Source organism: Arachis ipaensis, chromosome B9 (assembly GCF_059453495.1).
Source record: "Arachis ipaensis isolate K30076 ecotype BB chromosome B9, ASM5945349v1, whole genome shotgun sequence".
In the NCBI taxonomy this organism is placed as follows: Eukaryota; Viridiplantae; Streptophyta; class Magnoliopsida; order Fabales; family Fabaceae; genus Arachis; species Arachis ipaensis.
This window is the reverse complement of record NC_142444.1, coordinates 156,886,925-156,910,559: the sequence shown is the minus strand read 5'-3', so window position 1 is coordinate 156,910,559 and position 23,635 is coordinate 156,886,925. Positions and strand designations below refer to the sequence as shown.

Below are 23,635 nucleotides of genomic sequence, written 5' to 3'. Positions count from 1 at the left end.
GGAATAATAATTGGTTGACTCTATAGCGATGAATTGTACTGTATTAGCATTTTTGTGTTTCTATGACATTGTGACCCATAATATATAACCTTATTCAAGTAATTAAGGGGTCTTGATCACTTGTTTTAGTCCAACAATCACAGTCTGATCTCTTTTTTAATCAAGAGAGAAAAATGGTTCTGTATTGAAGAATTTCTCTTCAAAAGTAACAATAATATAATTTATATTATATACTACTGTAGCTCTTTTTCCTCATCATAATAGTACTTTGTTTATTAAGTAATTAAGTTTTGTTGACCGACTAATAACATTGAGAAGGTGTGATTTGAAAGAGTTTAAGACTTGAAAATGAATGAATTCATGGGACCCGCATAGGCATACATAGCTCACTGTTGCTAAGAGCCTAAGATGGATTTAATTTCCAAATAAGTAACGTCTTTGACTGAACTAAACTAAATGAAAACTACACAGCAATGGAGAAATACAATGTACGGTGAAGAATTGGTAAGTAGGGACACTTGTATGTTTTCTGAGGCAGCTAGCTGTTTCATTTATTTTCCTCACATGGGACAATTTCATACATACACCTCTATGTAATAATGGATGAGTAAGTTAGTGACTAAATGGATAACAATCTAGTTAAATTAATGGAATGAAAAATCACTTCTTCATATCATTGTAGAAATGTATAAGCATCAGTATTCAGAATGAGCTATGTAGTGAATTTTAATTGGGATGGTAATTTTAAAAGTGAAAAATGTTAGTAGAGACAATATTTTCTATTAATATTAGTCATATTTTAGGTTAATATTTTATTTTTATATAATTAAAAGTTATAATTTAAAATTTAAGATTTAAAATTTAATATTTAATATTTAAAGTATTAGTCAAGTATTGATAAAAAATAATAAATTTTATTAATTGCGTAATATTATTCTTTACAAGTTTTAATTGTGTCAATCTTGCATATTATTTAGATATTTAGATAATTGTTTTAAAATTTCATAAATTAGAGAATAAATTATTTCATGTTTATTATAGATTCAATTTTTTTTTTCTCCTTTGGTTACGTGTGTCTAAATTAAACAGGCGCACCTCTGTAAACAGAGATCCAAACCATGTGTGCCAAGTACGAGGAGCCAACGACCCTCTCAATCTAGTATCAACTGATAACTACCAATTTCAATAAATTATGCATGCTCCATTAGATAAGATTCAATAGCAATGGATTTGTAAATAAGAAAAATGTTATATATACTTTTTTTTGTATAATCTTTATCCTTAATAATAAAAATAATTTATAAATGAAAAACGATAAAGAGTTATTTTTTTATATCACAAAAAAGTATAGAAAAACATACATATATAAAAATAACACAAATATCATTTTTCATTAATTATTTCCATTGTTCATGATATATAACATGGGAACAGTGTGCACCGTGGAATATAACTATATGAAGGACCTATCATTGAAAGGGCTATTCACTTAGGCATAAAGAATGGATGAGGTTAAGTTTAAAAAGTTATGTGACGGTGCATGGTGGATAAGGTTGATATTTGTGAGTTGCCTTTAATTTTTTTAATCTGGAAGTGGTGGTTTATATGACAAATAATGGATTAAACACACTAGCAAATTCTTAGCTAGTCACATGCATGTTTTATAATTGTGACGAGCGTGATATACATGACACTAAATGTATAGGTAAAGCATATATGTCCGTTGAAGTCAAAAGTACATATTAGTTTATCAAAAATTACATATTTTTTAAATTGATCATATTAAAATTTTTTTTTAATTAAATTCATCGTTCAAAAATTTTAAATTAGTCATCATCGTTATTTCGTTACTTTTATTTCGAACGATGTCAGAATTTATTAATATAGTACGTTAAATGACACAACAACATATCTAATAATTTTAATTAGTAATTAACATGATAAATTTATAAAATTAAGTTAAATTAATTCAAATTGAGAGATTCTAATGTCTCATGGTCTCTTCTCAATTAAGTTTTGAATTGATCTAATTTCGTAAGTTTATCATGTTAAAAATTAATTATAACTTTTAAATATATATTGTAGTATTATTTAACCTATTTCCGTCACCAAAGAATGACAGAAGAATCAATGTAATTAACTTGATATTATATTTTTTAAAAACAAATTTAATTTAAAAAATCTTTTAAAATTAATTTAAAAAATAAATAATTTTTTATAGATAAATTTAACTATTTATTCTTATATTAAACTCAAAAATAGGTACTAAATTGATAAAATTGAGAATAGTTAGGATCCTTTTATAGCAAAATTGTGAATAGAGAGTACTTCTAGTTGGGCAAAAATAAAATCATAATTGGAATCAATCAATCAACAAAAGGATATTTTGTTTTTACGTGATGCATTCCATGATATTCAACTATGATGATAATCTTTCACTTTTTTTTAATTTTTTATTGGTGAAAACTAAGGTGTTAATTTCACGTTAAATTTATAGTTAAAAATTGTTAGGTGATAATATAATTAAATATATTAAATTATTTAATTATTTAATTATTTTTAATTATTAATTTTATATAAAATTAATTATATTTAAGTTTTATTTTTTTTATTAGTGATTGTTTCGATACAATTATTAATTTATTAGTATCAATTCAATATAAAAATAGACAAATAAAAATTTATTATGTGAATTATATTTATCTTTGTGAATATTTATTTTTAATTTATTTTTTAAAAATATTATATTACTATATATACAAAAATGTCTTTATAAATAATTATAAAAAAACAAATATATGTTTATAATTGATTTTATTAAATGAATAAATAATCATTTTTATTTCTGTAAGAAAAATACTCTTCTTCACTAATAATTAAAATTAAATCATCAAATTATTTAAAAAAAAAAATCAAAATCAATTAATCGGCTATCCTTGCTCTTCGTTTTTCAGCGTCAAAGTTGCCCCAAAAATGATGAACAAATCCTAATCCAGGCAAAAGGTCTCGAAACCGGTCCGCTCGCCCTTCCTTGTTCCCCACGCTGTGGTGTTTCAAAGGTTTGTGTCATCCCTGCTGCGCCAAATGATGGTTTACGAAGCATTGGACCGAAAAAGGTTAAACCTGACCTCAATAATCGGCTTGCTGCTCGATTGGGGTCCAATGACGAGGCTTTACGTGGTTCCATTAGAAAGCACCATCTCCAAAACAATCTCTTCGCCGTGGCGCCGCCGGTTTAGGTAAGCCGCAAACCTCCTCTTTCCCCCTTCTGATAGTCCCCTCCTACTTCTGTTCAAAGTTCAATGTTCAAACTTCAATCTGCTATATTCCTCTATTTTGTTCTGAATATGATTATGAATTTATAATTTTACTAGTTATTGGATTGACTTTTGAATCTTCTCTGCTGAACTGAACTCAGTTAAACTTTTGAAGTCTTTTAGTTGAATTTTCCTCTATTCTATTTTGTAAGAGCTTTCCTCTTGTTTGTAAATTTAGCTTATACATTTGTGCTTTGAACATGAAATCTCTTCATGTACTTTGCAGATAAATGAGCATATAACAAGTTATTTGACATTTCTGATTCTACTCCCCCCTCCCTTGGGTTAAAAATGAATGGATGGAACTTTGAGAAAGATTATATCATCGAAAGCATTTTGTATCTTTTTAATGGCTTGATGAACGTAGAGGTGTAGGGGGAGTGCTTGATATGACTGTATCTGATCACTTGTTATCTGATTTTCTATCATTTTCCCTCCATCCTCTTTTGGGGGAGATTGGTGCTTAAATTGCATTCTGTTGGTCAAAACCTGATGAGTACCTTTGTGTGGGAAATCTGATTTGCAGTTTTCATTTCCATCGCTGGGTTGGTATTATTTTCATTCGTTATCAGGAATATGCAGTTTTGACATTTAAGACATCTGTGTATCTGCAGTTTTGTACTCTATGTTTAGCAGTGTATTGTACAAGTAAACAATTGGTGCTTGTGCATCTTGACTAATATTATGCAATTATACTTATTTTCTAACAGACATATTTGCAATCAACAACAACATTAGAGGAGATGAGGGTGAAAAGGAGAGATGCAGAATAGCGGATGTCTCATAGACTCCTCCCTGACAGCCTTAGGCAGCAAATCAGACAATATGAGCAGTACAAATGGCAAGAAACCAGAGGTGTTGATGAGGATAACTTGATTTGCAATCTTCCAAAGGATTTGAGAAGGGACATTAAGCGCCATCTTTGCTTGGCTTTGCTGATGAGAGTAAGTTTCTCCACCTACTTTGTCATGTAATCATATGCAACTACAAAGGTCTCTTTAAGATTGGATGACTGCATTAATTGCATAAAAAATAAAGGTAGGTGGTAGCTCACCAAGTCTAGGTGCCACCATATATGCCTCCAGGTTTGCTGCCAATGCACTTAGATTGTTGTGCCATAACCACACAAGGAAGACAAGGATGCCGGAGAGAATACCACCCATGCTGCTTCAGAAGCCTGCGGAACCTGATTTTACTGATGAAGAGCAGTAAGCTTCTATATCTCGGTGATCTTTTCGTAAAGAAACGAGGCTGAGTAGGAAAAAAAATGAAAACGTAAGATAAATGTTTTTCAAGTTGTATATATAAATATTGGATTGGATTGTTATTCAATAGAATTTTCATTTCCCTTGGTAGCAGTTAATACATCTTTTTATTCCTTAAATATGTAGAATAATATTAATTATGAGATTAATATTTTTAGTCTTCTAAACTTCGTTGCAGTTAAATACAGTTTAAAATTAATCTGGTAATTCCATCACTCAGGGCTGCCTGTTCTCGGTGCAATGTTTATCACATTTTTCGTGGAAACAAAGGTGTGAAATTTTCGTCATTTGCATTGTTCATCATTCCAAATAGTTTTTATTCTCTTTGCTTCCTTTCTTAGTTTAGTAATCTTATGTCTAAGTTCTTGCAGCTTATGTTCCACATAGAGGAGGCCAGAAAAAGGTCACGTTGAAATGAGACAATTTCTCTCATCATAATACTTGATGCCAATGACCATATTCATGTTTACTGCCACAAGTTTCAATCCTGAAACCAGAACAGCATGGTTGGCTGCTTGGAGGTATGCGAGTGGTGGTTCTTGACCAAACAAATTCCCCAATGGATTGAACATCGAATTGGGATCCAATGCCTTCGAATTTTGTACACTAGATGGAAAATCACAGTTGACTTAGGACATGGGAATTAGAACTTGATCACATCTCACTGCTTTGCTTTGGTCCTTTGTTTGGTTCGTTTTAGCTACTTGGACTATGTTTTTTGCAAGTTGTGATTAGTAATTACTGTAAGCAGGTGCAATATTTTTGCAAAACTTTTCGAACCCCATTTTTTGGCTTTTATTTATCCATACTCAGTTATGACTTATGATAGATGCACATCACGGTGCACATACACGTTTATATATACTTTATTAAGCTTTAAATGAAACATATCATAACAAAATAACATAAACATCTGTAAATGTACCACATTGGCAGATTCAAGTAACAAATACTCGTAATAACAGCAAATGAAGACTTGTGAGGCTTAACATATGAGCAAGCTCAATACCTTATATCAATATAATATAATTGAGAAATTCGTTACCTAGGTACCAATACTCCAATAGAGAGGGTTTTGTGATTTATATATTGGAGACCTATTTTAATATTTCAATAAGCTACATGATTAATGAACACATAATGCGGCATCAGCCAAAAATACGATTGAGAGTTGCAGCAAGTCTAACTCCTCCCTGAGCTAATCGCAAATTGACAGTTGGTAAACGTGATAAGAAGTAATCATCTGCAGAGCAGTTCATGGTAATGTCACAAGTGATGTATAACAAGAATAGCTTAATTTCCATTATAAGTTTATAACTCTAGTTAATGCCTTACCTCCGAGCACTGAACCTTCGGTGACACCCTTATATGCCCATTGACACGCTGCTTTTATACTTTCAGATGCATATCTGAGAAGCAAAATCAAAAGGCTAAGTATGATTTAGGTTTATATACATGTATAAAAAAACCAGTTACTAAATCAGTTATTTATATAAGGATAAAGTATATTTTTTGATAAAGTATATTTTTGTCCTTAAAATTTACTAAAAGTTTCAAAAATACCTCTAGTGAATATATTTATAACTAGTTCCCAAAATTGTGTTAAACTGGTGCCTATTCATTCATCGAAGAGTCGATAATATGCTAAATCATTTTGACAGAATGATGTAGTAGTGTTCATTCATTCATCAAAGAGCCATTTTCTTTATAAAAAAAAGAATGAAGTATTAATATCAAAGCAAAAGTTAAATTGATTATTGGCATCTGCAAAATTTTCTTGAAGGAATGAAGGTATAAACATTGGGATCATGGGACATACATATCTGGGCATGTTGTCTGATTGGAATTGCAGGTTTCCCATCCTTTAACTTCGGAATCCCATTCTTTCTGTGTCAGAAAATTGTGAAATAAACATTAAACTTATTAAATTAAGACCACAGACAGCATCTAGCTTTTGCATAAAACAAAATACCGTAATGTTTTCTTGAATGGCATTGATGAAGTCGCCTATCTCAGAACCATAGAATCTTTCTTCTGCTGTCTCAATTATGCTATCATCCCAAACCTGCATGATATCAATAAAATTCAGCCTCTATATAGTAAAATATATGATAGATCATGTTCTTGTATTTGATATGAGAATTAGGACTAACATGGTGAAGATTTTGCTTCTGTTTGTACCAGTGAACATCAATTGTGTTACCTCCCTTATCTCCAAGAAACCCAACATGTAGAGGCTGCACACAAAAATGCCAAACTAAGATATATATAATCTTGATGTGTGGGTGATTTTGAATGGTTTCATGATGCATATACCTGATGGATATCTCCCATGAAATGAGAAAGGAATAGAAGAGCTTGAGTGAGGTTATCTGATAAATAATTCATACCATATCAGAGTGATTTCAAACAAGCTAAGAATTTGTTTAATGTTGTCAGCAAAGAAAATCTCTACATAAGAAGGATTTACATTGAGAATGAACTTTGTTTCTTCCATAGCTAAGAAGCTGGTTGGTGTAATTGTTGATAGCTCCCACAACACATCTTCCCTTTTCTCCATTCTGATCCTTGCAATCCCCTGACCAAGTTATTCTTAAAGTTAGTGTTGAATCATTTACATTGAACTAACCAAGTTAATAACTTACGGTTGTACTGGAAATTGCAGAGATTGTCCGGTGTATCAGCAAAGTGCAAAGCTGAAGACCAATGGAATATGAACTTGACATGATCAGCCCAAGAACATACACTCGCCAGGTCATTTTCTGCATACTCTGGCAGCAGTTTCTTTACAGCCTCCGATGCGGTGTCGCCAAGGCGAGACTGTCCACATTATGAGATAGAAAGAAAGGAAGAGAGAACAATCATGATGATGTATGTAAGTAAAGTGATGTTGGAACATAGATTCCAAATGAATGAGTCACCTGAGCAATCTTGCAAACTATGGCATGCCCATCTTCTCCCCAGCCTTGTGTGTTTGGAAACAGAAGCATCAATGAGACTATAACCACTACCTGCATTCTGTAACACTCCATTTTTCTCTGCTACTAAACAACAATGATGCAAATGATGTATGTGTGAAACTTTGAATTAGAAGGACCTTGAGTGTGTACAGTGTGAAGTGTGAAGTGTGAACTCTGAAAAATGTAACCAATGTTGAGCGTTAGATCAACTTTATGGTTCAGATCAATTGCCTTTAAGGTACTTTTTAGTAATAAATAGGATTCATTTCTCTCTATATAAGTTGAATTATATATTTGTGAATTATTTACATATGATTTGTTCCTTATTATGACAGCATTCAATAAATTTATTTATTTTGTATATTTATTACCAAAAACTCTGTTCAAGAGGAACACATACGGTTCAGTGGTCAAATATTGAAATAACTGCCACGTCATCATTAAAAACAAGAGGAAATTCAATTATAAACATTGATTTAGAATTATAATTTGTTTTATCCAATTTGGCATGTGATCAGGATATACCAATCTATGTCTTCGTTATATTCCTGATCTTGGAATGAAGTCATAGTTTTTGGAGCCATCTAATATCATATATGTACATACTATATAATTCTACCATATTAAATATATACTAAAGTTAGTTATTAAATTAATTATTAATATAAAATATATATTAAAAATAAATTAAACTAACGTATATATTTATACACAAATATATAATAATTAATTTTAGTAGCTAAATTTTAATATATAAATAATATTTTTAAGATATTTATATAGTATATGAGGATTTTAACTTTGGAAGAAAATTTGAACTCCTATTTGTCCAGTTGTCTTTTAAATATCATGTCTTTCGTTGGTAAGCCTACTTATATCTTATATAATAGTAATAAAGTGAAGAATCATAATAGTTACATACTTACATATAAGATTGAAGATGATTTACACAAATATTTCTTAGCTAGGTATTTTTGAAATTGAGTCACATCTAAGGACCAAAAAATAAAGATAAAAACAGAAAAAATGAAAGAAAAAAATTATAAACGGTTTCTAATAATTATCTCAAAAAATAATGAAGTCTTCAATAAAAAAAATATCTTTTTCGACTTTTGAATTTTATTTTTGTGAGACTGGTTAACTTATTTATTAATATTTTTTCTTTGTATTAAACTGTTAAGTTATCTGTTAAGAGTCAATTAGGATTGGCAAATTTTTTTTGTTAGAAGTCTCATTATTTTTTAGGGGTAATTGTTTGTTTTTTTATTTTTTTGGTTATTTTTTTAAATATATTGACTAAATTTATTGTGTAAAACTAAAAAATATTAGTGATTTTTATTTAATTTTTATTTATAAAAATTAAATAAAAGATATATTAGTAATTAATGTGTCACATAAGCAACAACAACAACAACAATAAAGTCTTGTTCCACTAGGTGGGGTCGGCTACATGAATCAAACGACGCCATTGTGCTCTGTTATGTATCATGTCTACAGGGAGACCGTTTGTATGTAGATCTCGTTTGACCACCTCATGGATGGTCTTCTTAGGTCTACCTCTACCTTTCGCCCCTTGTCTATCTTCCATCTCATCCACCCTCTTGACTGGGTGTTATATCGGTCTTCTTCTCACATGTCCAAACCATCTGAGACGCGATTCAACCATCATTTCCACAATGGGTGATACTCCAACTCTCTCCATTATATCTTCGTTCCTTATTTTATCCAATCGTATATGATCACTTATCCATCTCAACATCTTCATCTCGCCACACTCAGCTTAGGTTCGTGCTCCCCTTTGGCCGCCCAACACTATGTACCATAAAACATAGCCGGTCTTATAGCGGTACGCCGGTGCGATAGAATTTACTTTTAAGTTTTAAAGGCACTTTAATGTGTCACATAAGCATGTTGTAAAAAAAATCATTGACAAAAAATAAACCAGTCTCACAAAATTAATTATCAAAAATTAATTATCAAAGATCAAAATGAATTTTTTTAAAGCTTTTGTAATCCTTAAAAGAAATTATAAAAAATAAGGATAAATATTCAAAAAAAAAAAACTCTTTTCTCTCTGCCTCGTCATCATGACAATGTTTTTTTCTTTTTGTTTTCATGTTTTATATTTTAAATTATTCTATCTTTGTTATTTTCATGCACATATGCTCTCACTTATACATATTTAAATTATGGTATTACTTTACGTATATAAATACAAAAATTTAAAAGCTAAAAAAAATACTCCCACTCTCACTTATACATATGCTCTCATATCTTCTCATATCCATGAGTCACACGCGCTAAAACTACCTTCTCTTTCAATTTTAGGTGCGATTCTTTATGCAATATGTATTACCATCTTCGTTGCGATTCTATGCCACATCCGCTATAATAACCTTTTCTAGTTTTTGCTACTCTTTTTTTCTCCTTGTTTAATTCTATATTTTCGTTTTTGCATCAAGGAAAATTTCTACTCCTTCTTTTTGTTTGATTTCTACATTTTTTATTTTTACTATTTCATGTGTTTAATTTTGTTACTTTTTGTTTGATTTTAGGTATGATATCTTTATTTTTGCGTTTTTTGATTTTTACATTTTTGTTTTTAAATCACAGTTCTTCTTCTTTTCGTTTAATTTTTGTTACTTTTTATATTTAGTTTTGTTACTTTTTGTTTGATTTTAGGTTATGATTGGAGTACCAGATCTAAAAGAAATTTTCGGAAAAGAGAGAAAAAAGATTAACATTGGGCAAGAACCACCCCATAATATATGTTTAATGTTACAGTATTTGGGTTATATATGTAGTTGATTCTTGGCAGAAAGTTAAATTTGAGAAGAAACAAGAAACAACTATTAAGGATAGAGAATAATAGTATACAATAGTAATGTGCAAAATTATATTGCTATCTTTTTTTGTATTGCTGTCTTTTTTAATTAGTCATTAGTATCATATATATATATGTATATATAGTAAATTTGGCTTAACAAGTGTGTAATTCTAAAATGAAATGATGCTTGATTACTCTCATTATAAGTTTTTGTTTCTGTTCTAATTTTTTTTTTCTTTCAAATTTATCACTGCTCTTTCTCAGAGTTAAGATTACTGTTTTTTCTTACCTTCTCTGAATTTTTTATGGTATCAAGAGCCTATTAGTTTTAGCTCCACAATGGAATCATCCTTTCTGATTTAATAAAGAAGACCTTCTCCCCAATTGCTGAAAAACTAAATGAAGATAACTACTCTACATGGAGGTACCTTACAATTCTCACTATTAAGAGTCTTGGTCTTAAAAGTCATCTTGACCCCTCCAAGATTCCTGAGCAGTTTACAACTAATGTTACCAAGAAAATGATAACATAATCTGAAGAATACAAAACCTGGCGCCAGAGAGATAGAACCCTCACAACATGGCTTGTTGCTTCCATGACTAATTGTTTCAAGAATAAAGTGATTCACCTCTCAATATTTTCTGAAGTATAGGCGTGATGATTACTTTCAGGTAGTCTCCTTTACTCGTGTTCAAAGTCTGAAGAGTCAATTGAGATCGTGCAAGAAAATAGGTTCCGCTGCTAATTACTTGTCCAAAATTAGAAGAATTGTTGACGCTCTATTTGCTGTGGGATATGAAGTGCCAGAAGATGATCATCTTCAAGCTATTATTGAGGGTCTTTCTGAAGAATATACCGTGTATATTTATTCCGTAATAGCAAAGAGACGGTCTTTTAGGATTGTAGAGGCTGAATCATTTTTGCTTTTCCATGAAGAAATGCTTGAACGCTTCAAGAAACTAACCTCTGGCATGTATATAGCCCATTATGTGCAGAATCCTTCTCAAAATTTTGATTCCAACAGAGGTAATGCTTTTAGAACAGGACGTGGAGGCAGAAATAGTAGAGGAGAAGGTAGATTTGGATACAACAACAATAACACAAGAATGCAGTGTCAACTGTGTGGAAGGATGGATCATGTGGTATGGAACTACTATCATAGGTTTGATCAGTCTTTCAATCCTAATTCTGGAAACCCTAACTCATCTTCTCAGCCTCCCTACCTTAATGCTCAACCTCTACCACCCTCTTCAAGTTTCCATCAACCAACTGCATATCTCATAAGCTCTTCCTCCTCCATAAGTGATACTGCCTGGCTTGTAAATTTTGGTGCGAGCAATCACTTGACCCCGATCCATCCAATTTGCTAACTTCCACTACTAGTAACAATGACTCCGATCAAGTGTATGTAGATAATGGGTCAGGTATTGCCATTCAAAACTATGGTTCTTCAATTTTGCATGATCCATATGCTAATGTTACTTTTCGATTACAAAATTTAGGGAGTAGATCCTCTCCAGTAGAAAAAAACTGGATGGTGTCCAGTGTTAAATCTAACCCTTTACTGTTCTCTCTCTCATATTTATTTTTGGTCTCACATATAGAATTAAAGGTGAGAGATCACACTTCATTTCCTCAAGTGTTAAAAAAAACCGGAGAGGATCTATTTCCCAAAATTTACTCCATGTACCCCAAATTTTTCAAAATCTGCTTAACGTTTCTAAGTTTGCAGCTGATAATGGTGTCTTTTTTTAATTCTGGCCTAATTTCTGCCTTATTCATGATCAGGCTACCAGGGAGTTTCTCTTACAGGGCATAGCTAGGAATGGGATCTATTCCTTTCACAATCTCAGAGTTCCTAGGTATGCTTATGAGAAATCTACTTTATCTTACAATTCTACCTATTCTCGTAAACCTTTTAGTAATAATAATCATTCTATTTTAATACAATGTAATTCAGATAGGATTAGCAATCAAGAAATCAATTCTCCTAATTTTTGTGCTTTTAAGGATAGAGAGTAATAGTGTACAATAACAGTGTGCAAAATTACATTACTGTCTTTCTTTACATTGCTTTCTTTCTTAATTAGTTACTAGTGTCTTTTTTAATAAGTCTTGAGTTTCAATAGTCACTATATATATATATATATATATATAAGTCTTTGTTGCTGTTTTAATTTTTCTTTTCCTTTTAGATTTATCACTGCTCTTTCTCATAGAGCTGAGCTTACTATTCTTTTTTATATTCTCTGAGCTTACTGTTCTTTCTTACCTTCTAAATATTTTAACAACAAGATCCATAGATATTGAAGCTAACTTGAGAAAGTTATATGCTGTTACTAGTCCTGTAACTGTTACGTTATGAATGGTTATTAAAACGTCACAATCTTTAACTCCACATGCTGGAAACCATGAACAACAACTATAATGATTTAGCAGCGGTTTTTTTAACCGCTGCTAAATAGAATCTGCCAGCTATTCTTGTGGCGGTTTCAAGGGGCGCTACCAAATGATCTCATTTTGCAGCAGTTTTTTAGTAATCGCTGCGAAATATACCCGTTTTGTAGTGATTTTAGGGAACGCTACCAAATAATCTCATTTTGCTTCGGTTTTTCTGTAACCGCTGTAAAATGTACAGTTGTTGAATACATTGATACTCATTTTGCAGCGGTTTTTTTCTAACCGTTGCAATATTATTTTTAAATTGAATTTTTTTTTTGTATAAACATTATTGCCGTCTTAAAACTATTCTAGTCCTCGCAATTTTTTTTACTGAAAAAACATGTTTCAAATATTGTAACTTAATGCATTAAATAAATTTTTATTTTTGTGTTACATAAAAAATAAATAATTAATTAAAAAAATATTTATAAATGAATAACTAAAAATAAATTTACGTATCAGATTTTCTCTTGCACTATCAGCCATTTTGAGTAAGTATTCAACCATAAATGGTAACATAAAAATCAAGTGAACGTCCGAATTCATAAACTCAAAACAAAGTTCAATGGAGCATAAAAATCATAATTACTAAAGTAGACAAATAAGTTTTGAGTCAAAATTTCTCATCAACATCATATTGACCTGGCCAGAAATACTCTGTCAGAAATCCGCTGCAGTGACGTGATAACGGATCTGATAAGTCATCTCCAAACTATGGCAACTTGTTCAGATCGAAACCCCTTTTGCAGCACGTACGACATCTTCTCTATGTTGGGTGTTTAAAGTTTCATTGTCTTCTGGAACCTTATTGAGCTCAACATCCCTGGAGATGTCATATCCACCAGAGGAGATAACATCTAAATCGTCTTTTGAATCAGTGTCTGCTCCATCTAGAGTGTCAGCAACTATTTCACCTGAATATTCAGCTGACACTGAATATATGAACATGCAACCAACAATATATAAATATACTTAAAAGATACTGATAACTTCCAGGTCATTACCTAGTTATTAAGGAAAAAAATTGCAGAATTATGGAAAGAGGACTTTCAACATTAACAAATACAAAATTAACTATTACCATCTCCTTCATCGGTAGTTTGGACAGATTTCTTGGAAAGAAGCTCTCTAATAGCACGTTCTATATACTTCAATTCTTCTGTTGAAGCAATCTCCAACTCAACACCATGCGAGTTATTAAAGCGCATCTGAACCATAATAAAATGTATAGTTGATGGTCTTTTTTGTAAAGCATATTGTGTCTTTGTAATTCACTTTCTATGCTAGAAATTTATTTCTAACCTTTAATTCAGCAAGTATGTCTTCAGATGTCCTTCCAGCTACAAATGTCACAAAAATATAGCCAAATTTCTTCTCGTATCTTAATCCCCATTCATGAAGTTCCTACAAAATTTAGCATGAACGTAACAACTATCATTGGTTAAATGTTGTACGCATATATCAAAGTAAAATACTTATTAATCAAATAATGTTTAACTTAAGTGTTTAAGGGTACGGCTAATAAACAGACCTGCACAGTAGCTTCGTTTGCCGTTTCCAAGTATTCATTAGAACAAGATCGTCCTGATAAAGCCTCCAACCAAGACCTAACATTCAACTTACGGTACCATATGTCTCTGGCAACCGTAATTGCATGTTCCAATGAAGAGAATGGAGAGGTCATAGCCATTTCGTTAGCGAATGTTGTGCCTGCATAGTGTAACGGCCTAGCCTTTAGCCTCGAAGAAACGGCGCTTTTTCGGGATCAACCGGAATTTTTATGGAATTTTTAGGAATTTTAGTGCATATAAGCACCTCCACTACACAGGTGCTATGTCATCAAGCTGCTGAGTCAGCAGCTTGACTGCACTAGACACCTCTCCTAATCTAAGCAGGCACGTCGCAAAAAGTTGCGTTTTTGAACCACTTCGGGTCCGAATTTCAAAATTCTGATTTCCGTAGTTTGTCTCTATGTGACGAGCCGGTCTCGAATTTCGAGAGAAAAATTATATTAATATAATATTTATATATTATTATTTTATTTGAAATATTATATTATTATTTTCTCTAATGTGGTTAATGTTGATCTATATTTGGTAATATAATAACTGAGCTAGAAATCTACCGGTAATGGATAATACCGGCATTCTTAGATGAACTTAGCAATGCTAATGCTTCATCATATATCTTTTATTCTCATGATTATCATGTTACTAGTATTATTTATACTAGTAAAGCTCATGTTTATCCTTAAGTAGTATAATCTGATGTATCTAATTTTCGTAATTATCTTCAGAATGATATTTTATTATTAAACTCTGATGAGTCAGCACCCAGTGACACGTGGCTCTCCCAGAGTTAGCCACCACATGTTTCCTTTCTTGCTCTCCAAGCAAAGCTTTCTTAAGGAAAAAGTAAGAAATACTTGTGTTCTAATACATCTAGCTTCCGTAATTATCCTTTCTTGAGATATTTTTACACCAAAATTTAGGATAATGCTTATCCAAACCCCACGTTCTCCCATGTATCATCATTACTATCATTTTTACTTTCTAAACAAGTTAGAATTCGAAATTATTGAGAGAGAAATGGAAGAACTTCCATGAAAACTTCCATGAACACCTAAGCTTCTTTCTCCGTTCTTTTTCAAACTAAAACCCCTATCAAAAATCTAATCCGACCAAAATGATCACCTCTTCCTCCTCTTCATTTCTATATCAATTTTCATGGAGTAAATCAAGGCATGATGGCTGCTCCTCCTCCTTGAAGTTTCATCCATGGTGGGAAGTCAAGCTGATGATGTTTTCTTCATGTTTTCTCTTAAGATCTCTTGTTCAATCACCACAGGCTCTAAGAAAACGTGATTTCTAGCTGCCTTGAGGTGAGGAAAACCTACTTTTCACCATCATGAAGCTTCAACCTTCATGGTTCATATGGTTCTAAAGTTGTTTTTGATGTTAAAATAGGCGTAAAAGTGTTTTTGGAAGCTTGTTCTTGGTTCAATTCTTGGCAGCTGCAAAGGAGGTAAGGTTTGGTAAATTAATCAATGATTGGTTTGGTTCTTGAAGTGTTAAATCAGCTCTTGTTGCTTGAAGCTTGATTTTGAGTGTTTGTGTGATGGTTTGATCATGAGATCTTGTTGTTTAATGCTTGAAAATCAAGTTTTTGATGGTTCTGAAGTTGTTGTTGTTGCTGCTGGAAAACGTGGCTTTCCAGCCATGAAATTCATGATATTTGATGTGTTTTTGATGTGTATTTGATGGCTGAACCGTTGCTCTTTGGTTTGGTCAAAATCAGGTAAAAATCGGTTACCGAAAAGATTGAAAAACTAGTTGAAAATCAAGTTGAAATCTGATGAACTTTTGGAAAAATATTTTTGGTCTTTGAAGGACAAGAAAAACATTGGTTTTGATGATTTTGGGGTCAAATTATAATTATTAAAAAGTTTGGAGTTGAAAGTTAATTAAAGAAAAGTTAAGGGGCCAAAGTGCAAATATTAAAAGTTAAGGGGTCAAAATGCAATTTCCAAAAAATTCAGGGGTCAAAATGTAATTTTTGAAAGTTAAATAAAATATTATTATTTTAATATTAAAATATTAAAATATTATTTTATTAATAATATTATTTTATTAATAATAATAAAATATTGATAAAAAGACAGTTTTTCCTAAAAGTCTCAGGAAGGCAGTTTTGAGTCCAGAATTCCTTAATTCTCTTTATTAAACACCTAAGGAAGAGTTCAAGAGAAAGTATTGAGGTATGTATGGTAATGAAAGAGGTTTTAGAAACTTTCATACATGTTGGAAAGAAAAGGAATTAAAAGCTATATAGCAGTGTGCTTGACCTTACAGAGTAAGCAGAGAATTGTAAAATGAGCTCACTGTGACGTTGTGATGCTTGATTTATGATTGTGGAAAGATGATGAAGATGATTACTAAGTGATGAAAAGTATGGTTATATGTGACTTATGAGCCTTCGGGCGATGCTTGTGAATATTATGCGGGGACGCCCGTATTGTGATGTTGCTTCCCAGACAGGCTGCGGTAGAGATGTACCAGTCCTGCAAGCTGAATGCTTGGTAGAGGCCTGATTCGCATACCTGCGGTATATTGAGATTTGAGCAAATACCAGCCCTGCAAGTCGAGAGTACTTGGTAGAGGGTATGCGGTACTTAATCTGGGATTAAGTTCTGGGAAGGCCTTATCTGACCTGGAGGGTCGGATTGCGTCGGGTGCGGGTCGAAACCGACAAATGAGCTCATTACCTGCAGTAGGATCAGACATGCATCATACTTGTTTGTGCATATTTTAATTGGTTTGCCTATGTGAACAACTCTGTTTAATTGCTAACTGCTATACTTGACGTAACTGCTCTTGATTGTGTTTGAACCTCATTACTTGTGTTTGTGACTGATTGTTTGGATTGTGGTGATTGGATGTTGATTGAGTTGTTTGGGCCTAAGGCTGTGGTTGGTTTGTTTGAGGTCTAGCTTTGTATAAAGTATCTGACTGATTCAGCATAGACTTAATGAACCTATGCTTGGAACAAGATGATCATTTATACCGCGTAGGTAACTTCTTTTATGTTTATAGTCTAGTAAAGTATGAAAAATCAAACTCTTACAGCATAGACTTAATTGAACCTATGCTTGGGACAAGTTGGTCATTCATACCATTAGGAAACTTTTCAGATTCTTATATCTGGAAAAGAAGTTTGGATTTATGGTTAATTAACTGATTTCTTTTGAAAAGGTTTTGAATATTTGATTGTTAAACCATCGATTTTCAAAGGATTTAGAAACTTGAAAGCGGACATTATAAATGGACTTAACTATGAACCCCGACCTTACTAAGAACTCCCCAGTTCTTACCCCTTACACCTCTTCAGATGGACACGGGAGTCATGCCCTACGAGATTAATCATCTGTACATCCACGACGATCCAGTGCGCAACTACAAGTATTACATCCGATGTGCGGCACCTTGTGTACGTAATTATATAGTACGTGACCCTGAGATCGAGGATATCTCTTCTGGTAGCAATGAGCCAGATGGGGCACCAGCGAGCAGGCATCATCACCTACCCAACGGTTTTCTGTGAGGGGCTTTTGGATCAGAGACGAGGAGACTTTTGAGGCGTCCATTCTAACCACGGTACCTTAGAGTGTTTCCCTCACTTGTACTAGCATGCTCAGAGGGAATAGGCATGTCATAGAGTTAGCCTAACCTGGGTGCCAGCTTAGGGGCTTTTGGACAGGCCAGGCCCCGGGACGTCTTATGTATATATGTGTATATATTATATGAGTCACTAACTGAAGGATGCTGTGTTATAATTCCTTACTAGTATAACTGAGCTGCTTCTGCATTATGATGTATATTGTGGTGTGATATTCTATGTATTGCCTTCTACAATTTCTTAAATGTGTGTACTCATGTTTCGTTGTTATACTCTATGTATGCGACTCTAAACTACTATTGTTTTAAAAAAAAAATTACTCGAAACTCGCGAGGTGTTAACAACGAACAGGCTTATATTTATTAAATATTACTTAAGTTGGGGAAACAAGTTGGTAACGTTCAACTTTTAGTATGATCATGACATGCTGGAAGTTGGGCCGTTACACACAGTATGATGAGAAATCCTCCGTTTTCATTACTCTTGTTACAACACCATTTTATATTAAATATATTTGTCAATGATAACAATATCGTAATTCAAGATAATTTACTCGATATCATAATATTCTTTATTGGAGGTTAAGAATAATAACAATGATGATGAGAACAACAAATCCTTGAAAACTAACTTTTAAAAGCAAAAATTGTTGGAAAAAATGAGAAACTTGTGGTATTCATGAAAATCAACTTAAAATGAAATCTTAATTCAAATACGAAAACACATATAGTAATGTAACCAGCAAACTGCGTACATCATGAACACTGTTAAACTTATCAAACACACACAGATACTCTAAAAATGATGTACATGTTTTGCCATATTTTCACTATGCCACATAATCGATGTTATCAGAAATATCTGCTACTGGATCTTCTATATCGTCATCCTTTGTCAACTGTAAATCATTGATGTCACCTGCTGCTGACATGTTCAACCCGGGCTGAGGAGAAAAAGTAGCTTCAACATCTTCATTCTCTCCTCCCATATCATACAAGTCTCGTGATTTTACATGAACCACTACACTCCATTCTTGATCTACTTCATCACGTACATAGTACACGAGATGAGCTTCTGATGCCAATATGTACGGTTCATCCTCTTCTTGATCACCGGTGTAAATTAGACGAATAAAATTAACGCTGGTAAGGCCCAGATGGTCTTGTTTGATTCCTCTGCTCGTAGTTGTATCAGCCCAAATACATTTGAATAAAACCACTGTGAAATGGCAGCTGTAGTTCAGTTCGATTATGTCCACAATTTTTTCATAATATGGAACACTACCAACAGCCACTCTGTTGTCACGCATACTAGCATAACTTCTTGTATTGGATGACACATAAACTCCACTATTTTGTGTTTTCAACCTGTCTTCCTTTGTGATAGTTCTAAACTTGTATCCATTGATGTTGTATGCCCCAAAACGTCTTGCCTGAAGTATGGGACCACATGCCAGCAACTTCATTTCTTTTGAATGGACAGTACTGTCCATTGGAACCTAGCACCATAAATTATAGTTTGTTCGTCTAAAAATTGGACTTTATAATTTATAATTCTAGGGCACAAATAGGTTGGTCTGGTTAAATTTCTACGAACCTCACGCTTGAACCGGCGAGGAAATTCTGCATGCACAACACGGTCTATCTTAGTTTGCGACCTTGTTTGATCCCGTAATTTTCGCTTGGTTTCTGCCCTAAATGTACTTTACGACATAACAAGAAATTAGTCCATCGACTGAGTGTTTGAAATTGGTTATAATCGTGCTTAATGATTACATGTGCATACTTACTCAATAAATGGAGTGACGACCTCGCAATTGACTAGCACATAACGATGTGTCTGATCTCTTTCCATTGGGGTCAGTACAAAATGTGATACAGCCCCATAAGCTTTTCCAATTTCTGGGAACATATTACATCCTGTATTGTTTGTAACATCAATTTCTGAGAACAGTAATGCTCGCTTTGTTTTGATATAATTCTAGGTCACAGTTTCATTAATTTCTCACATCAATTGGAGACTTATTTTTTGGGGATAAAAAATTTTTGCCATGTCATCTTTAATAGAACCAAGTTTGTCTCCTATATTAGCACCTTTAAAAGTTGATACCAGAGCTTTTTTTGATTAATTATTTTCATGTATTTACTACTATTCAGACATTAAAATTGTTAAATAGTGCACTATATTGTTTAAAACTTTATTCATGTAATTGATATAATCATTGTGCACTATTGAGTTTTACATTGTTGTTATTTTGCTAATTGTCTAATGACCTTGTGTTGTGTAAAGGAATAGTCAAATGCCAAGAAAACCTCGGTACACCGTTAGTACTGCAGCCGGAGCTGTAGCTTTCCCTGATAGTCAAACACACGCTACTCCGGTGAGTTATTTAATGCACAACTTAGATCACATGTTCATTTGCCTTTTAGGATAGACTTTTATTCAATATAATTTGTGGGAATACTGAAAAAAATTGGTTGATTTACTAAATACTTTGATTTTAGCATACGGATGGAACACATGATACGGGTGCAAATACTTCTAGTGCACAGCGACGTGCTAGAGTACCTCCACCTCCGCATTCCGACAATGGTGCTCGACAATCCCGGGTTAACGCTATACCATTTAGACCACCGCGCAATGAAGCACGGCTGGCTCCGTCAAGTGACATTCGGGATGCTTGAGCTCTTACGATAAATAAAAAGCGTCCGGATTTACATGAAGTTGTAAACGACCATTCAGAAGATGAAGACTATGACCCGGAGGCGGATGAGGTCGAGTCGTTCGATGACCATGTGGACGACTTATTTGCTACACATGAAGTTGAACGCCAAGGCAATGCCAACGGCAAAAAAAAGGACATCGATTATTGGGTTGTTGATATCATAGGTATTCTTTTGATGCTAGTTTCTTAGGAAGTGTAATTATTCTTATCCGTGCATTCTAATTTGTTGAGTAAACTAACATTTAAAGTTCGTTCCCTCTGTTAAAAAATGGTGTGACTTATTGTATGGAGCTGACTGTTAAGGAGGCATTAGCACTTCCTCCTGGAAAGAAGATCGTGCTAAACCATAACAGAGAGTTGCAACAAGTTTATCAAGCAGCGGGCCTATTGAGCGGGTTCTTGGGGACATTGGCATATGATTTTCAACAGTTACCAATTTCTGAAAAAAGTTGGAGGACAATGAGCAAGGCTTCCAAGGAGCATGCCTTTGACCAGTTTAAGGTAATGTTTAGTATTTCTTTTATAAAGTAAGGCGTTACCAATGCTTAGTGTAAAATGCTTTTTTTATCTATTAAATGAACACTACAAGAAAAGATTAAGATGCACACACATGATATCGACTGTATAGATTTTTTTATAGAATATCGAATAATTTCTAATGACTTTTTTGTATAGTGTAATTTGCAGTACATTATTATATAACTCAATCCCCAATTAATCTGGTCCTTCATGTATAACAATGTAAATACTAGTCGTAGTAATAATAATAACAATAATAATGAAAAAACTTAGAAATCTCATGAGAATGTTAAAGCTGCTCCTATTGTAAACAATTAGAGAGTGAGCAGCTATAGGTTATGATTTCCGGTTAAATGAAAATGGCAGGGGAAAATAAATATGGAACACATATGCTCGTAGTTGATTCTGTTACCTTTCTAACTTTGAAATTTTGAATGTTTTATGGTTTTAATTATTTGTTGAGAGATTATTTAATTATTTCCTAACTATGGGGTTGCTGTTTTTATGTGCTGCTATTCTCTATTAGTAGGTGGAACCATTTGGTTTTTTATTTTTTTGTTTTAGCCTGGTAAATTAGAGAAGAATAGTGCATGTTGGGTTTCTTTTTGTTCACTTCTTTGAATTTTGTTGCCGAGAATCAATCATGTCTAATGATGTGTCGTTTGATAATATGTAAGTCTGTTTGAGGTGGTTAATGATTATATATTTTCTTTATCTTACTATATTGGTTTGCTCCTTGTCAACCATCCCGACCAAAAATCCCTTCACATTTCAACTTGGTTATTGTAGTCCATGCCTGTAGAAAGCTATTGTAAAAGAGATTCAGCCTGATTCCTTTAATAGGATTTGAAGGGTTCATTTGTAAAAAATTTCTAACGGATTGTATTAGTAACTAGAATCATTATTAAATGAAGTGATATATATTTGATCACTACTAAGCTGGTCGAGCAAGGGGGATTCGGTTCATACTTTGAAGGTGATTAGGCATGCTTATATTGGAGGTGATTCTTGCTATTTATATGCTTATATTGGTTGTCAAACTTGCATTTTGAACTTAGCCTTTAGGATAAAGTTTTCATGGTGGAAAGTTCTCAATCATATTTGTTTGTGTGTTGTGTTGATGAATCGTGTATATAGGTTCTTCTGTGATGTAGAATGGATTTGGAGTTAAAGTTAATGGTTACAATGACGGTGTGAAAGCACTGATGTCAATATCGTTATCATCTTTATTGTGTTATCTTATGATCTGAACTACTTGTAGCGAGTCTTCCACTATAAGGACGATGGAAGAGGGATCATAAAGCGGGGAATTGTACAAAGAATAGGAAGTTCTTGGAGGAACGCAAGAAATCATTTGTTCCATAAGGTTTATGACGAAGAACTGACTGTTGCGAAAAACCTCAAGCGTAAGCCAGCAGGAATAGAGGCAAATCACTGGAGAAAGTTTCTTGAATATCGGTTGAACGAGGACACACAGGTAACAAATATTTAGTTGATATTTCGTTGTTTTCTAATATAAATCGTTATGAATTACTACTAAATATGCTGAATTTATTGTGATAGTGAAAAAACTACTACCAAAAAGTTCGTCGCCTTATCCTTTTTTGTGTTTCCTAAAGTTGTACATGCCTGACTTATAAAACCATTAAAAGTGTAGTAATTTATCCCGATAATATTTATGTTTGTCATTTTGTGTGTAGAAGAAGTGTAAAAAAATGTCATTAATCATTCAAAGCAACTGTACACACACACCGGAGGTTCGAAAATGATGGCAAGAAAGAGACACGAAGAAGTAATTAATTTAAATTCAGTTCCAGAATGGTGACATGTTTCTGGTAATATAGTGTTGTCTGTTATATGATTGTGTGTTGATGATTGTAATATAATTTGATGATTGTTATCTGTTAAGGCGGAGGCAGCATAACTTAAGGCAGCAGCAGCAGAGGAAAAGACAAAGAGACAGAGAATGGAGGCAGACGCAACAGAGGAAAAGGCAAATAGACAGAGAATGGAGGCAGAGGCAGCAGAGGATAAGACAAAAATGCAGACTATGAAAAATTTATTAAGATACATAATCTAGCAACAAGGAGGTAAATTTGCCACCTGAAATAGCTACAGATTTGGATTCTTTGAGAAGTGCACCAACCTCATCCCATGCAAGATGATGTGCGGGCAGCTACTGATTTGAATTATCAATGTTGTAATCTGAATACTCTTTAATTTTTCACTATCATAATGACTTTTGAGATATTTATTTGTAGTTTTTTATTTTGGTGACTTTATATGTATTTTACAGTCATCGATGCACTGAATTCAAATGACTATTATAATGATTCACTTTTGCATATATTTTTGTTTTGTTTCGTAATTTATAGTTTGATTCGCTGTTAGTGTTTTTTAATAA

At 32.9% G+C, this 23,635-nt stretch overlaps 3 protein-coding genes across 4 annotated transcripts; 2 read left to right on the top strand and 1 right to left on the bottom strand.

Annotated features, from left to right (window-relative positions):
* The first annotated feature begins 3,097 nt into the window (after positions 1-3,097).
* On the top strand, positions 3,098-5,143 carry LOC107618946 (uncharacterized). The gene is made up of 5 exons (XM_016321141.3): positions 3,098-3,239; positions 4,028-4,261; positions 4,356-4,525; positions 4,803-4,852; positions 4,954-5,143. The coding sequence occupies exons 2-5, from the start codon at positions 4,094-4,096 to the stop codon at positions 4,998-5,000; spliced, it is 435 nt and encodes a 144-aa protein (XP_016176627.1). The 5' UTR covers positions 3,098-3,239; positions 4,028-4,093; the 3' UTR covers positions 5,001-5,143.
* A 415-nt stretch (positions 5,144-5,558) lies between these two features.
* Positions 5,559-7,643, bottom strand: ENDO2 (endonuclease 2). The gene is made up of 9 exons (XM_016321142.3): positions 7,504-7,643; positions 7,228-7,402; positions 7,053-7,160; positions 6,899-6,954; positions 6,736-6,819; positions 6,555-6,647; positions 6,402-6,469; positions 5,918-5,991; positions 5,559-5,825 (listed from the first exon to the last, which is right to left on the bottom strand). The coding sequence occupies exons 1-9, from the start codon at positions 7,612-7,614 to the stop codon at positions 5,731-5,733; spliced, it is 864 nt and encodes a 287-aa protein (XP_016176628.1). The 5' UTR covers positions 7,615-7,643; the 3' UTR covers positions 5,559-5,730.
* Positions 7,644-15,375: 7,732 nt separating this feature from the next.
* On the top strand, positions 15,376-23,561 carry LOC148546903 (uncharacterized). 2 transcript variants are annotated; one of them, XM_088500603.1, is made up of 7 exons: positions 15,376-15,693; positions 15,779-15,836; positions 20,277-20,367; positions 20,492-21,213; positions 22,493-22,708; positions 22,932-23,023; positions 23,141-23,561. In XM_088500603.1, the coding sequence occupies exons 4-6, from the start codon at positions 20,998-21,000 to the stop codon at positions 22,998-23,000; spliced, it is 501 nt and encodes a 166-aa protein (XP_088356729.1). In that variant the 5' UTR covers positions 15,376-15,693; positions 15,779-15,836; positions 20,277-20,367; positions 20,492-20,997; the 3' UTR covers positions 23,001-23,023; positions 23,141-23,561. The 2 variants fall into 2 exon arrangements, 1 of the variants encoding a protein (XP_088356729.1); XR_015900177.1 differs by lacking the exons at positions 20,277-20,367; positions 20,492-21,213; positions 22,493-22,708; positions 22,932-23,023; positions 23,141-23,561 and adding an exon at positions 17,700-17,909 and having other exon boundaries at positions 15,395-15,693.
* The last annotated feature ends 74 nt before the right edge of the window (positions 23,562-23,635 follow it).

Coding starts and splice junctions, on each gene's coding strand:
- ENDO2 (XM_016321142.3), bottom strand. CDS start 7,614: ATGGAGTGTTACAGAATGCAGGTAGTGGTTATAGTCTCATTGATGCTT. Junction 7,161..7,227: donor CTGCAATTTCCAGTACAACC/GTAAGTTATTAA, acceptor TAACTTGGTCAG/GGGATTGCAAGGATCAGAAT. Junction 6,820..6,898: donor TCATGGGAGATATCCATCAG/GTATATGCATCA, acceptor TTTTGTGTGCAG/CCTCTACATGTTGGGTTTCT.
- LOC107618946 (XM_016321141.3), top strand. CDS start 4,094: ATGTCTCATAGACTCCTCCCTGACAGCCTTAGGCAGCAAATCAGACAA. Junction 4,526..4,802: donor GATTTTACTGATGAAGAGCA/GTAAGCTTCTAT, acceptor TCCATCACTCAG/GGCTGCCTGTTCTCGGTGCA. Junction 4,853..4,953: donor CATTTTTCGTGGAAACAAAG/GTGTGAAATTTT, acceptor AAGTTCTTGCAG/CTTATGTTCCACATAGAGGA.
- LOC148546903 (XM_088500603.1), top strand. CDS start 20,998: ATGGAGCTGACTGTTAAGGAGGCATTAGCACTTCCTCCTGGAAAGAAG. Junction 21,214..22,492: donor ATGCCTTTGACCAGTTTAAG/GTAATGTTTAGT, acceptor AACTACTTGTAG/CGAGTCTTCCACTATAAGGA. Junction 22,709..22,931: donor GGTTGAACGAGGACACACAG/GTAACAAATATT, acceptor TTTTGTGTGTAG/AAGAAGTGTAAAAAAATGTC.